At 42.4% G+C, this 15,402-nt stretch overlaps 1 protein-coding gene across 3 annotated transcripts in view; it reads left to right on the forward strand.

The window, feature by feature from the left end:
* Nucleotides 1-849: 849 nt before the first annotated feature.
* Nucleotides 850-15,402, forward strand: part of Rprd1a (regulation of nuclear pre-mRNA domain containing 1A) — a 49,937-nt gene continuing 35,384 nt past the window's right edge. For all 3 annotated transcript variants that reach the window (XM_075969162.1, XM_075969164.1, XM_075969165.1), the window contains exon 1: nucleotides 850-1,186. In XM_075969162.1, the coding sequence (XP_075825277.1) occupies nucleotides 1,036-1,186 (151 nt within the window). In that variant the 5' untranslated portion in view covers nucleotides 850-1,035. The remainder of the gene's footprint in view (nucleotides 1,187-15,402) is intronic.

A 15,402-nucleotide genomic window follows, 5' to 3' on the forward strand; every position in this document is an offset into this window, starting at 1 on the left:
GGATTCCCCAAAGTTGGGGCTGCAAGTGGCTGTGACCCACCCTACATGGGTGCTGGGAATTGAAATCAGGTCCTCTGCAAGAGCAATAATTACTACTAATAATTAGTAATAATAATTACGAAGCCATTTCTCTGGTCCCCCACCCACTTTTTTGAGACAGGGTTTCATTATCCTTAAACTGGTCTCAAATTTGCCATGTAGCTGAGGCGGAGCTTCTGATTCTTCTGCCCCATTTTCCAAGTGCTGGGATTGCAGCAGCAGGCCAGGATTTTTAGTGCTGTGCTGGGGAAAGTGAGTAGAACTTGCTGCATGCTAGGCTGCTAGGCAAGAACTCTGCCAACTGAGCTACGGCCCACATTTGTATGTTCGCTTACTTAATTACTGAACTGAGGTTTGAGCCCAAGGCTTCATGCATGCTGGCAAGCAGTGTACGCCCCGAGCCCTGTTTCTTTTTAGACAGGGTCATACTTCGAACCTACGCGGACCCCCCACCAACCATCAAGTTGTCACCATCAGGATTACGCAGTATTTAATGTAATCGATCAAGCAAATTGTCCTCCAAAGTGGCTGCACCAATATACACCAATGTACAGCCTACTCAGATATCTGACATTCCTGTTAATGTAGCGGAGCAGTTTTCCCTAGAAACAAGGACTCAGAAAGCCCAGTGCCTCTCCCAGGCCTGGCCACGCCCCAGGAGGCCGCCCGCCCCGCCCTCCCCGCCCCGTCCCGCCCCCTTGCCCCGCCCTCGCATCGTACCTGCCTTTTCTGCTCGTTCCTCCCTTTCACTCCCGCCTCCTCCGGGCGTCGTCTCCTTTCCCAGGGTGAGCAGCGCGAGGGGCGGGGCCCAGGGCATGACGTCACTGCCGGCTGGGCGCCATCTTGCTAGGTTGCGGCCGGCCTCGGACTCCGGGGGTGGCGGTGGTGAGGGCGTGGGGAAGGGTGGGGTGTGGGGGCGAGGCGGCGACGAGGGCGGCGACACTCTCCTCCACTCGGCTCCACGGCGTGGGACGGCGCGGACGTGGTTTCGGAGGGATGTCCGCCTTCTCTGAGGCGGCGCTGGAGAAGAAGCTGTCCGAGTTGAGCAACTCGCAGCAGAGCGTACAGACCCTGTCCCTGTGGCTCATCCACCATCGCAAACACTCGCGGCCCATCGTCACAGTGTGGGAGCGGGAGCTTCGCAAAGGTGAGCGGCCGGGCTCGTCCTACCCTGGCTGCCGGCTTCCTGGATCCGGGGTCCTGCTCCTTGCTCCCAGTCTTTCCCCAGGTTCCTCGCTTCCCACCCCGAACTCCCCGCGCCGGCTTCCCGAGTTCCGCCTGGGCTCTCTAGTTTTTCCCAGGTTCCTGCCAATTCGGTTCGTGCTCCCTGGCTTCCCTCGCCGCCTCCCTACGCCCTACCCCAGGCTCCCGGTGATCCTGTCCGGGGTGCCGTGTTCCCGCGCCCTGCCCCAGGCTGCCCTCTTTTCACTCCTGGATCCTAGCATCTCACGCCGCACCCCAGCTTCCTGGATCCCGGGTCCTGGCACTCGGTAAACCACTCCGACCCCTTGGTCCTCTTGTTTTTAGCCCTGTCTCTGCGCGTCCCACCCGTTCCCGCCGGGCTCATGAGTACTTTCCCGGGGTCTTCGGGCGTGGGGATTACTAGTGTATCCCGATCTCATTCACCATGCCTCCTGCAGAACCGGTGCTTGGTCCGCAGTGACAGACTAAAAGTGTAAATAACCAAGAAGTCCACAACCAAACACTAAATAGTATCGAGAGATTTGGACCCAGCACCAGTTTAGAGCCCGAAACTCATACAGTCGGCGTTTTTCTCATCCTGTAGTTTTTCATGGAAGATAGGAGAAGGAAAAAAAAATCACGAAGTTGAAAGGAAAAAAAAAGTAGGGTTGGGAGTTGTGCTTTTTCTATGATAGATCAAATTTGCTCATGTATAACTAATACAGGTATGTCAGTTTTTGAACCGTGAGTTTAAAGACACGTGATGCGGAGTAGAAAAGAGGATCTCGGCTGGTGAATTCCTTTTAGCTTTTGAATTGTAGATGCCTTACCTGAAAATGACAGTAACCTAAGGACTCTTTAGTTCAGCGTCTTCATTTTACAAAATATTTAATAGTGATACCCAAAGCCAGGGGAACTTTTTTGAACAGATGTCTTTCGCTCACCGACACGCAAAAATTCAGTTCATTCCTGCTGAGTAACTTTATCTATAAAGAGCTAGTTTATGCTAGATCTGCAGAAAATAAAATAGGTATTGGAGGACCGGTGTAGTGGCACACACCTTTAAACTTAGCACATGGGCGACAGGGGCTCTTGAGTTCCAGATCACCCTGGCTGGCCTATGTGAGTTCCAGGTTAGCCAGGGCCTCATTTGTACATTGTGAGATCCTGTCTTTTTTCATTGGCTTAAACTGAATTTTATGTTACTTCTTAGATCATTGAACAGAGTGGCACTGTTCTTTATTGTTTCATACATCTGCATAGCTTTCATAGAAAGTGGCTGTGCTTAACTTGTGTGTGTGTGTGTGTTTCCAGACAGGGTTTCTCTGTGTGTCTTTGGCTGTCCTGGAACTCTACAGCAGGCTGACCTCAAACTTAAGAGATCTGCCTGCCTCTGCCCCTCAGGTGCTGGGATTAAAGGTGTGTATCACCACCGCCAGGCAACTTTATTTATACATTAATAAAATTAGTTCAATGTGTATGATTGTTTGCCTTAATTATATATGTTCTCTTTTTGCTGTGCCTGGTGTCCACGAATCCAAAAGAGGATGTTGGGTTCCCTGGAACTATAGTTACAGGTATATGTGGTTAGACTTGATGTGGATGTTGGGAACTGAACCCAGGTCCTCTGCAAAAGCAGCAAGTGCTTTTAACTTAGCCATCTATCTCTCCAGCCCCCTTATTGCACTTACTGTAGGGGGAACCCCAACAGAGCTGCAGTTGGTTTGATTCTGGAATGTTAGCACCTAGCCTTAATCCGCCCTTTGTCTTCAACACCTTCTGTTTGAAATATGTAAATCGTGTCTGAGTTTCCCAAAGGTGCAAAGCTTATACAAAACTTGGTTGGAAAAAATCCAGCAAACTGTGATATTCCTTGATTGAGAATTTGTATTTGGCATTGTCCCTTTGAGAGACTTAGATGAGATGTTTTGGGATATGGAAATGAACTTGCTAAAGGTGTAGATTGGATAACAATAAAAAGCCCTGGGCTAAGGCTCATACCTGGAGATTGAAGTTGAAAGTGTGTGTGTGTGTGTGTGTGTGTGTGTGTGTGTGTGTGCCTGTTGATGTCAATGTTCTTTTGCTAGGACTATATCCAGTAATAGAGCACAGAATTCTGTATTGCATTATAAAAATGGAAATTTAACTTAGTTTTTTTCCTTTTTTTTAAAGATTTATTTCTATATCTTGTATATAGTGTTCTGCTTGCATGTATGTCTGCACACCAGAAGAGGGCACCAGATCTCATTACAGATAGTTGTGAGCCACCATGTGGTTGCTGGGAATTAAACTCAGGACCTCTGGAAGAACAGCCAATGCTTTTAACCCAGAGGCCATCTCTCCAATCTCAAATAACTTTCTTTTGGGGGTGTGTGATACTAGGGATTGAACCTAAGGCCTTGTACACTCTAATACTGTTTTCTTAAAAGCAACATAACCCCATCTTACGATACCATGTATAGTGATAGTTTCCTAGTTCACAATAGTTAAATGATTGCCATTGGCTCTGTGCTGTAAGAGATGAGATGTTGAAGTTGATAAACAAAACTGTAGGAATGTGAAGAGGACACATGGTCTGGGTCCTGAAAGAAGACCATTGAGTTACATTTCCAGCCCTTACAAAGTGGAAACAGACATTCTGGTAGGAGAAAATGACCTTTATGTTGTGATAGTAACACAAATTATTAATGCTTAATAGTTTTGTTGTTGTTTTTTAATTAGTGAACTAGATGCAGGTAAGTGCATTCTGCAGCTGGAGGGCTCCTTGCAGCCAATATAAATGTGCCCAACACAGAGTTGTGAACATGACAGTATGATTTTTTTTAGCATGTGATTTTGTTGTTCTTTGGTCATTCTGTTGCACAGAAAATGTTTTAAATTTTATTTATGTGTATAGGTGTGTATGTATGTTTGTGCACCATTTGTGTGCCAGAGGAAGCCTGAAGAGGGTGTTGAAACCTCTGAAACTGGAACCACCATGTGAGTGCTGGGAATTGAACCCAGGTCTTCAGAAAAGGCAGGAAGTGCTCTAAACCACTGAGCCATCTCTCTAGCCCTATTGCATAGTTTTTTAAAAAATATTATGTGTGTGAATGTTTCACTTGCATTTATATATGTGCACCAGTGCCTAAGGATGCCATAAGAGATCTTCTCCTGGTTTGAGCCACCTTGTGGGTGCCTAGAGCTGAACTCCAGTCCTCTAAGAACAATTGCTCTTACCCACTGAGCCATCTTTGCAGCCCCCTTTGCACAGTTCTTGAGTGTGAGTTTTATAGATGACAGTGTGTTGTAGTGTCAGAGGCTGGGCATTCCTTATAGAGCTATGTGGAACAGCATAACTGAATTAAGGAACAACCAAATCTTGAGTAAAGCAGTCAGGGTACAGACCAGTTTGCCATTTAGAAAAGTTAGAAAACTCTCAAAATCTAGTGTTTACATAACGTGCAGTTGCAAGGAATGCATGTATAGCTCTGGTCTTGGTGATGCTTACCTGTAATTCCAATTTGGAGGCTGAGGCAGGCAAATTAAAGTTCAACTTTAGGCTGCATAGAGACTTTGCCTCAAACAACCACCTCAACAAAACAAGAGCTATGTGGAAAGTAGTGGTTGAGCACTATATTCCAAGATAATGATTACCAAAGGCAGGAAAGGAAGGACTGAGATGTGTGCTAGGTGATTTCAATATATTAAAAAGGTAGTGGTGCAAGCGTCCAGGCAGACGGTAAAATGCTATAAGCCTGACTGGGGACACCCTTACGTGATGAAATGCTTTATACTTAGGAAGAAAATGACAGGTAAATAGATGTTCTGAATGACAGTGCGGACAGTACTGGTGGTGGTGAGCTTGCTTCTGCACAGAACTCACAGTGGTCTGGATTAGTCTGCCCCAAAATTCCTTTCCTCATCAGGGGTGATTTGTAGGGCCTCATCGGAGTCTCTTACTTCTTCAGCTTTAGGATGATCTTTATCCCCTCAGCACCATGATTGTGTACTAGGAGACTATCACTCTGTTGTGTTGTAAGGGGGTTGTGGTGGTGTGGTATGTATGAAGCAAATAGTGGACTCTTTTGGGTTTTCTTGTTTCAGTTTTTAGTACTGATTGAAGTACTTGTTGAATTTGTATTCACTGTTAATGCTTTAGATCAGTAAGAGGTAACATTAATAAAATAAAGACTGTATATTACCTGCTCTGATTTGTTTTAAAAACAGCACTGTGTGTGTATTCTTGAAGACATTGTTTTAAAATGACGTTTTCTATGTTGTGTGATACTGTTACTTATTTCTGTTTTGTAGTTAGAACTAAATAAGTTTGCACTGAAGTTTTCACAGTTAAAAAGAATTGATGGAAGCACCGGATGATGTTGGCATACACTTTTAATCCGAGCACTGAGGAGGTAGAGGCAGGTAGATCTCTGAGTTTGAGGATAGCCATGGCTACACAGAGAAACTCTGTCTGAAACAAAGCAAAACAACAATAAAATAATTGATGTTTTCAAACCAATGTAGACTGTATCTTTGAAGATAATTGTTGAATTGTAGCTGTATAACTTTTCCCTCATTTTCTTTTCTTTTTTTTAAAAAGATTAATTATTTATTATGTATACAGTGTTCTGTCTTGCATATATGCCTACTCTCCAGAAGAGGGCACCAGACCTCATTACAGATGGTTGTGAGCCACCATGTGGTTGCTGGGAATGAACTCAGGACCTCAGGAAGAACATTCAGTGCTCTTAACCTCTGAGCCATCTCTCCAGCCCCTTTTCCCTCATTTTCATAGATTTTTTTTCACATCCCTTTCCAGGAATAAGATCTGTAGTATAAAGTTATTTTTGTATTATTTTTTTGATGGAATAAATATTTAAATTATCAGTTGATAGGCCGATCAAAAAAACAAATTGCTGGGCTGTGGTGGAGCACACCTTTAATCCCAGCACTTGGGAGGCAGAGGCAGGCGGATCTCTGTGAGTTTGAAGCCATCCTGGTCTACAAGAGCTAGTTCCAGGACAGGCTCCAAAGATACAGAGAAACCCTGTCTTTAAAAAACAAAACAGAAAAAGAAAAGAAAAAGAAAACAGAAAAATCATGAAACATGTCAAATAAATATAAACATTACGTAGTTGTCTCTTAGCTTTAGCAGATAGCTTTTAGCTTTTTTCTTCATCTTTTTTAAAAGTAGATACAAATTTGCATTTACTGAATTGATTTCATACAACATAAAATGTTTTGGTGAAAGTTTGTTTCCTAATAGAATATCGGGAAGAGGAGTTGTTGTCTGTGGTGCTGTGGGTGGAGTCCAGGACCTCTTGAAGCTAAGTGAGCTACCTCAGCCCCTGCAGATCTTTTAAATGCCTTAGAGGGGAATGAATTCTCGTGTTTGTTTCTGCATTACATCACACATCTCATGACTGCTGAAGAGCAGCACTGAGTGTGTAAGAGAGAGGAGGAAAAGACACAGGGTAGTTGAGCATGTTGTAGATATAGTTCTGATTACATGGACCCAGGGAATAGTTCTCTTTCCTGTAAATGGTTAGTTAGATATGGAGCAGAAGGTGCATTGCTGTGCCATAAGCATGCTTCTTTTAAAATATGAATTCCTCTGAATTGAAATTTTAGGTTTTCTTCTCTGTGACGTACATTTTTTTAAAGAGGGCAGTTGTTCCTAGTTAAGCAAGTTTCCTTTAGTTTCTAATAAAGATAAACATGTGCTCTTACTTTGAACAAACAAATGTAGTTTTATAGGGCAAAAAATGAGGGAAGATGTCCTGTAAGAGCTCAGTGTAAAGATGTGTGCTGCTAAGCCTGGTGATTTGAGTTCTATTCCCGCTACCTGCATGGTGGAAAGAGTTGTCCTCTGACCTTCCCATGCATTCTGAAGAATGAACACACAAGCCATGTACAATACACACATAATATATGTAAAAATATAAAAGAAATTTCTCTTGTGTGTTTGTATGCATGGGTGTGAGGGCCACCTATATACGTTCATATCAATGCCAGAGGTTGCAGATGATGTCTTTTTTTCAGAAACCACTTACCTGGTTTTTTGAAATAGGATCCCTCATCCAGTGATTACTGATGAGGCTAAACTGGCTAGTCAGTGTGCCCCAGGGGTCTGCCTGTCTCCGCCTCCTCATTGCTGGGATGTATTGCCTGACTTTTATGGATTCTGGGCATTGAATTCAGGTTATGCATCAGCCATAAGCCATTTCCCAGCCCAAGGTGTTTTTGTTTGTTTTTAATAAAATAAATATTCATTTGAAATGTACAAGTAGATCTTTTGCTTTATTCAGGAAAAGGTTTTTGTATTCCTCTTAATGGACTAAGATGATTTAGCAGATAAAATGTCACAACTTTGTTTTCAGGGAGCTTTCATAGCAGCCAGGGAAGTGGATTCTGCTACTGAGTAATTGCACAGGGGACCTAGCTTAGTTTAGGGAATTGGGAAGATTTAAAGATTATTAGTGAGTATAATTTGCTACAAACTGTACTAACAATACAGATTTTTACAGTAGCTTTAATAATTTGTTTTCTTATATTGCTGGAAGTCAAACCCAGGGTCTTGCACATACTAGACAATGCCTTCAGCTGTTCTCATCATTAGAATGTAGGTATTTGCCATGACATTTCCGCTGAACATTTATTTCTAATTCTAAATTTCTGTTTTGAAGGCAGGAAGGGAAGTAGCTTCTTAGATAACCTTTGGTTGCTTCTCACTGTTCCACCCTGCTGGTTGTGTTCTCAGGCCCTGCTGCCACACTGATTACTGGGCTGCAGCCCCACAGCTGTTCTTCAGAATTTTCTTGTTTTTCTGTATTAACTGTTGAATCATCTTATTAGCTGCAAGAAAAATACATTTAGGTTTTTGAGAGGGCATCATTTCAAATTATTACTGTCTTAAAGACAGTTAACATCTTTGCAATGGCAATGTTTTTAGTTGGAAAACTGTAGTCTTAATCTTCATGTGTGGTTATTATAAGTGGTCCTCAAACTTGTTCACTATCCTCCCTCTGTCTTCCTTGTGAAAAAAGACTTAAACTGAAAAAAAAGTTAGCTGTGCTTTTGTAAATTAAGAAAATGGTCTGTATTGTTGAATGTTTGTCCTGTGACACGTTGGTCCAGTTTAGGGAGCATATTTCTGCTTCAGAAACAGTTTAAGTAAAGCTCAGCATTTCACCCAGCGTGTTTCCTTCAGCTTTAGTATTTGCAAATATCGTAAGTAATACTAGCATTTGTTCCTAGGTTGTGATTTTAATTTTACTCAACTTCTTATTTACTCCTAGGCAGGGTCTTATGTAACTCAGGCTGGCCTTGGTTTATTTGCTGTGTAGCTAAGAATGTAGCTAAGGATGACTTTGACTTCTTGATCTTCCCGTCTCTACCTCTCAAGCGCAATTTTATAGATTATTCTTCAAAACAATTTTAGTTGAAGTGGTCCAGGATTGTATTTCAGCCAAACTACCAGATCATCTATTTCTCTTTACTTTTTCCTTTTTTTCTTCTTCTTGTTTTTCAAGACAGAGTTTCTCTGTGTAACAGCCCTAGCTGTCCTGGAACTAGCTCTTGTAGACCAGGTTGGGCTTGAATTTACAGAGATCTGCCTGCCTCTGCCTCCCTAGTGCTGGGATTAAAAGCGTGCACCACTTTCTTAACTGTTTATTATAAAATATGTTTTTTGAGTCAAGAGCCTTGCTGAAATGTGGCCCTGTCTTCTTGGTTCTTGTATAGCTCCTGCTGGCACCTGGCTTTTGATTTTTTGTCAGCCCTCGTGCTATAGTCTTCCAAGTGCCTGATACAAGGTAGTAGCTTTTTCTTTTTTTCTGGGGGAGGCAAGGTCTCCCTGCAGTTTTTAAAAAGTTTTTTTTGTATGTGAGTGTTTATGCTTATGTCTGTGTATCACATGGTGCTTGGAGCTCATGAAGGTCAAGAGGGTGTTTGATCCCCTGGAACTGGAGTTAGAAATGGTTGTGAAGCCACCATGTGGGTCCTGGAAACTGAGCCCCAGTCCTGCACGAGCATTTGGTCTTACTCACTGAGACATGCTTCAAGCCCCCACGCAGTACTTTTCCCCAAACTCTTTTCACCTTTAACAGAAATATTGTCTGCTCAACTTGAGTCTCCATCTACAGCCTTCAGAACACTGTTGGCACTCCTGATTCTCATGGGTTCAACTAGAGCTACACTATTGGCTTTGCTGGATTGCTAAAGACATAGCTTTGGGTCTGTCTGCTTAACAGCCTCCCTCATAACACATATCTACCTATGTCTTTCTCTGAGCACATGCTGTGTATAGGGTCTGTATTCTTTAGCATTACTCTAAACCCAGAGTTGCCTGGACATTTTACATTTATGAACATTGAGTCAGCTGGTATGTTTACAGCTGATGGTTTGGATGGCATTTGTTATGCTGTTTACCTCAGCACACTCATGACTAGGTGAATTTTTTTAGATTAAAAACTTTATTAAAGATTTATATATTTTATGTATGAGTAGTCTATCTGAACATATACCTTTATGCCAGAAGAGGGCAGCAGATCTCACTAGAGATGGTTGTGAGCCTCCACGTGGTTACTGGGAGTTGAACTCAGGGCCTCTGGAATAGCAGCCAGTGCTTTTTTTTTTTTTTTTTTTTTGGATTTTTCGAGACAGGGTTTCTCTGTGGCTTTGGAGCCTGTTCTGGAACTTGCTCTGTAGACCAGGCTGGTCTCGAACTCACAGAGATCCACCTGCCTCTGCCTCCCGAGTGCTGGGATTAAAGGCGTGCGCCACCACCACCCGGCAGCAGCCAGTGCTCTTAACCACTGAGTCATCTCTCCAGCCTGAATTTTTAGATTTTTTTTAAATTTTATTGATTTTTTTTATTGAGCTCTACATTTTTCTCTGCTCCCCTCCCTGCCTCTTCCTTCTCTTCAACCCTCTCCCATCGCCCCCATGTTCCCAATTTACTCAGGAGATCTTGTCTGTTTCTACTTCCCATGTAGATTAGATCCATGCATGTCTCTCTTAGGGTCCTTATTGTTGTCTAGGTTCTCTGGGATTGTGATTTGTAGGCTGTGTGTATGTGTGTGTGTGTTTTTTTTTTCTTTATGTTTAAAAACCACTTATGAGTGAGTACATGTGATAATTGTCTTTCTGGGTTTGGGTTACCTCACTCAAAATGATGTTTTCTAGCTCCATCCATTTGCCTGCAAAATTCAAGATGTTGGTTTTTTTCTGCTGTGTAGTACTCCATTGTGTAAATGTACCACATTTTCTTTATCCATTCTTCGGTCGAGGGGGATTTAGGTTGTTTCTGGGTTCTGGGTATGACAAACAATGCTGCTATAAACATAATTGAGCATCCTTTGGATGTATACTCAAAAGTGGTATTACTAGTTTTGAGGAAGTCATGATTTTCTGAGAAATCACCACGCACATAAGAAAATTATGAGTGGGGCGGTAATGGCTCATGCCTTTAATCCCAGCCCTCTGGAGGCAGAAGCAGGTGGCTCTCTTAGTTCAAGGCCAGACAGCCTGGTCTACAGACTGAGTTCTAGGACCACCAGAGCTACATAGAGAAACCCTGTCTCACAAAGACAAGCAAACAAATTATGTGTGTATGTCTTGGGGGTTGGGGTGTTGAGGTGATATATTCCTGTGAGTGCAGATTTCTTTGGAGGCTTGGAAAGGGCATCCCAGTGCTGGTTCTGAGAACTGAATTTGGTCCACTGCAAGAGCAGCAAGTACTGTTAATTTCTGAGTCTCTAACCCCAAACGCAGTGATTTTCTTAATCATGGACCTGATTTCCCACCACCAGATGACTAGATAAGTGTGATATATCCATATACTGGAGTAACATTCAACCATATAAAGGAAGGAAGTGCTGACATATATAGCAGTGTGGACAAACCTTATAAACATCATGGAAAGCAAAAAGAAGCCTCATATAGAAGGTCACATACTGTACAGTTCTGTTTCTTTGAAATATATAAGTTAGAGAAAATCATAGACTAGAAAGTGGTAGTTGAGATGTGAGGGGAAGGGAAATAGGGAATGAATGCTTAATGGATATGATGGGTCTTTGGAGGAACTGAAAATATATTGGAACTACATAAAGGCAATGGTTACATAATCCTATAAATGTGCTAAGCGCTCCTGAATAATTAATTGTCTGCCTTAATATAGTTAAGTGAGTTTCATCTTAACAAAAAGAATGCACTTTTTGTGTGTACTTGTATGTTCTCTCTCCTGTTTCTTCCGTGTTTCTTAGCTTCCGTTCTGTCGACAGCTCCTCGCTGCAGTTTTAGTTTCTCTTTTGTACAACCAACTTGGTTTTCTTCAGTAGCATCCAAAAATAAATCTGTCTTGTTCAACCGTCCCTCCTTTTATGTAGTTGTCTTCACAGTGTTCATTTTTTGTGTTGGACACTGTCTTAGGGTTTCTATTGCTATGAAGAGACACCGTGACCATGGCAACTCCTATAAAGGAACACACTTACTTGGGGTATCTTACTGTTCAGAGGCTCAGTCCATTATCATTATGGTGGGACAGGGCAGCATGCCCACAGACACGGTGCTGGAGAAGGAGCTTAGAATTTTACATATTTATCTGAAGGCAGCAAGATGTGAATTGAGACACTGGGCATGGTTTGAACAGATAGAAGACCTCACAGCTCGCCTCCATAGTGACACACTTCCTCCAGCATGGCCATACGTACTCCAACAAAGCTATACTTCCTGATAGTGCCTCTCTCTCATACTTGCTGATAGTGCCTCTCTCTCCCTATGAGCTTATGGGAGCCAATTATTCAAACTACCATAGGTACTAATGAATAAAGGTATACTTTTTTGCATTTTGATTGTTTTCAAAGTATGATATTGCACATCTGTAATCAAAGCCCTCTGAAAGAAGAGACACAAATTCAAGGTTAGTGAGCCGGACTCAAACTTATCAATCAAATAAAATACCCTTGGCAGCATGGTGCCTGGTCCCTAGTGTGAGTTCCAAGATAATCAAGACTACACAAAGAAACCTATCTCGAGGGCTGGATAGATGGATCAGAGGTTAAGAACACTGACTCCTCTTCCAGAGGTCATGATATCAATTCCCAGCAACCACATGGTGGCTCACAACCATCTGTAATGAGATCTGGTGCCCCCTTCTGGTGTCCAAGCATACATGCGGGCAGAATACTATACATAATAAATAAAGATTTATTTTTTAAAAAAGAAACCTATAGCCGGGCGATGGTGGCGCACGCCTTTAATCCCAGCACTCGGGAGGCAGAGGTAGGCGGATCTCTGTGAGTTCGAGACCAGCCTGGTCTACAGAGCTAGTCCCAGGACAGGCTCCAAAGCCACAGAGAAACCCTATCTCGAAAAACCAAAAAAAAAAAAAAAAAGAAACCTATCTCAAATAAACAAAATGAAAAAGCAACAACAAAAGACCATGATTTCAGAGGTCTCAGTCTCATCTGTCATCAGTAGCTTCATTGCTTTTGGACCCAACATAAAGCAGAATATCAGGGCAAGGAGCATGTATGTAGTAGAGCAAAGTTTGGTTTGTGGTGGCCAAGAAACAGAAAGAGCACATAAGTGGCTAAGGACAAGGTATACTCTCCAAGTCACATCTGGTTCATCCAATTAGGCCTCATGTGCTTGAACTTCACTACCTTTCCAACCTTTCAAGTGCAAATCAGAGAGTGCACTGTGGTTCCCTGTGAGCTAGGCTCAGAAAGGCAAGGGATGTAGTGATGTGATCACACCAGAAGGCAGAAAGCAGCCAGGAAAGAGGAAGGCAGGCCAAGCTTGAGGGCTCCACAGCAGTCATCCAGGTATTGTCCCTTACTATAGACTTACTCTGAAGTTCTTCCGTGCTGGCCTTCATTAGTGCCAGTGTCTCTGTTCCATAGAGGGTGATGTCCTTCCTTTGTCTTAAAGACATAGTAAGGTCACTGAGATACCTCAGGAGGTAAAGGCACTTGCCAATCCTGACAGCCTTAGTTTGAGCCCCTGAACCCACATGATGCAAGGAGAAAACTAACTCCTGCAAGTTGTCCTGACCCCCAAACCTGTGCCTCTCTTTGTCCTGCTCCTCCCCAAGTAAGTAACTGGGAGCCAAGGTAACTGGAGGGAAGAAGGGTCGGAAAGAGATTATAGGAAAGGATTGGATGAATTTAGAAATAAAATTAAATTAGCTAAGTTAGTGATTGAGCCATCCTTCTGAACTGTGTAACGGTTACAAACTTAAAATACAATAATACTGGCTTTTGTGTTTGCTTTTATAGTTACCCTTACTGTTGAATATTATTTCTTAGGACTTTTCAATTAGTATCTAGTGTTTTTCAGATCAGCCTTAGAGTTCTTTTAGTATGTCCTGTTCGTTAGGTCTATTAGTATTGTTATTAGGTAAGTTAAATTACTTTAGCTTTGGTAGCTTGAAAGGTCTTATGTAGGTGGATTTTTCTTTGGGCCACCAGTTCACCAAAATAAAACAACAACAACAACAACAACAACAAAAAAAAACCATGGAGACTTTTATTAATTATGAAAGCTTGGCTTATAGCTCAGGCTTGCTCCAACAGCGCTTATAACTTAAATTAACTCATATATTTTGATCTATGTTTTTTTTTACGTGGCTCGGTTACCTTTACTCTGTACTGACCATCCTGCTTCCTCTCTGGCTGACCGCTCGGCCTTTCTTCTTCCCAGAGACCTCTCTGTCCTCATGCCTAACATGCCTAGCTATGGGCCATTCAACTCTTTATAAAACCAGTTACAGTGACACATCTTCACACAGTGTGAAGGAATTCTCCTCAGCAGTCTTAGACTTTGTTCCACCTTTAAGGGCAGTCTTCTGGGTGCTGGAGAAAAGGCACAGTACTCAAGAGCACTGGTTATTCTTTTAGAGAACTCAGGTTCAATTCTTAGCACCAAGCACCCATAGAGCAGCTCACAACTGTTTGTATTTCCAGTTTCAGGGGATCTTCTGGCCTCTAGGCACCAAGCACCCAAGTGGTGCAGACATACATGCGTGTAAAATACCCATAGAGGCAAAAAAATAAGATCTATTTTTAATGGTTGTTTTATAACTCAGGCTATGCCTGAACTCATGGTAATCCCACCACAGACTCCTATGTGCTGGGATTACAGGCAGGAACAGCTGTGCCCACCTGAGTTTTAAGTTGCATTGATCTTTTCCAAGAGTGGGTTTTATTTTCATCAATCCCTTCTTCCTCTTTAATTTACTTGTCACTATTTCTTCCTTTCTGCTTGCTCAGGTTTATTTTGTGGTACTGCCATACCTTCCTAGGTTTTGGAACTCTGAGCTTGCTCTGAGACATCCTTGCTGCAGTGTGTATTCATGGTGTTCAGTTTCCTTTCTTGGCACTACTTCGCTTGTGTCCCATAGATTTGAAATGTATTTTAAAGCATATTTTCATGCATTTTTATGATGGCTGCTTTAAGACTTTGTCATGATTCTCATATCTCCTTGGTGTTGCATGTATTGATTATTGATTTTTCATTCTATTTGAGAGCTTCTTGTCTCTAGTTGTAGCATGTAAAAGTTGACTCACTGCTAGGAATAACCAAACTTGGGAAACAAAAACACTACTCCAAGTTCCAATAAGAGTGAGAACCAGTCTCAGAAAACAACAGATAAGAAACAAACTCCCCAAAAAGTTGATTCATATTTTGTTTGTTTTGAGACCCATTTTCACTGTGTATCCCTGGCTGTCGTAGAACTTATTGTATAGACAAGGCTGGCCCCAAGCTCTCAGAGATCTTCCTTGCCTCTGACCCCTGCCAAACTGGGTTTGATAGTAAGTGCTACTACATCTGGCTTTGATTCATAGATTTACTGCACGATGTTATGAAAATCTCACTCTTGTTCAGTCCTGTTTTAGTTGGATTTAAGACACAGCACATCATAGGAGGGAGGTGTGACTCGGGTCTTCAGTGACATCACAGGGAGGGTGGGAATGGGTGTAGCCTGTTATTGGTGGGCTTTTGTGAGAGTGGCGCCCAGGACACCTTCTCCCAGGAAATGCTGGTTAATAGAATCCATTTGTAAAGAGGTCAGTATAGTGATCTCCAAATTAAACTATAAATCCAGAGAAATCTTTAAGGGTGTTTTTGTTTGTTTGTTTTTAAAACACAGACTGGCCTTAAATTTCGAATTGTGATTTTGTTGCCTTGGCTTCC

Source organism: Microtus pennsylvanicus, chromosome 4 (assembly GCF_037038515.1).
Source record: "Microtus pennsylvanicus isolate mMicPen1 chromosome 4, mMicPen1.hap1, whole genome shotgun sequence".
NCBI classification, from domain to species: Eukaryota; Metazoa; Chordata; class Mammalia; order Rodentia; family Cricetidae; genus Microtus; species Microtus pennsylvanicus.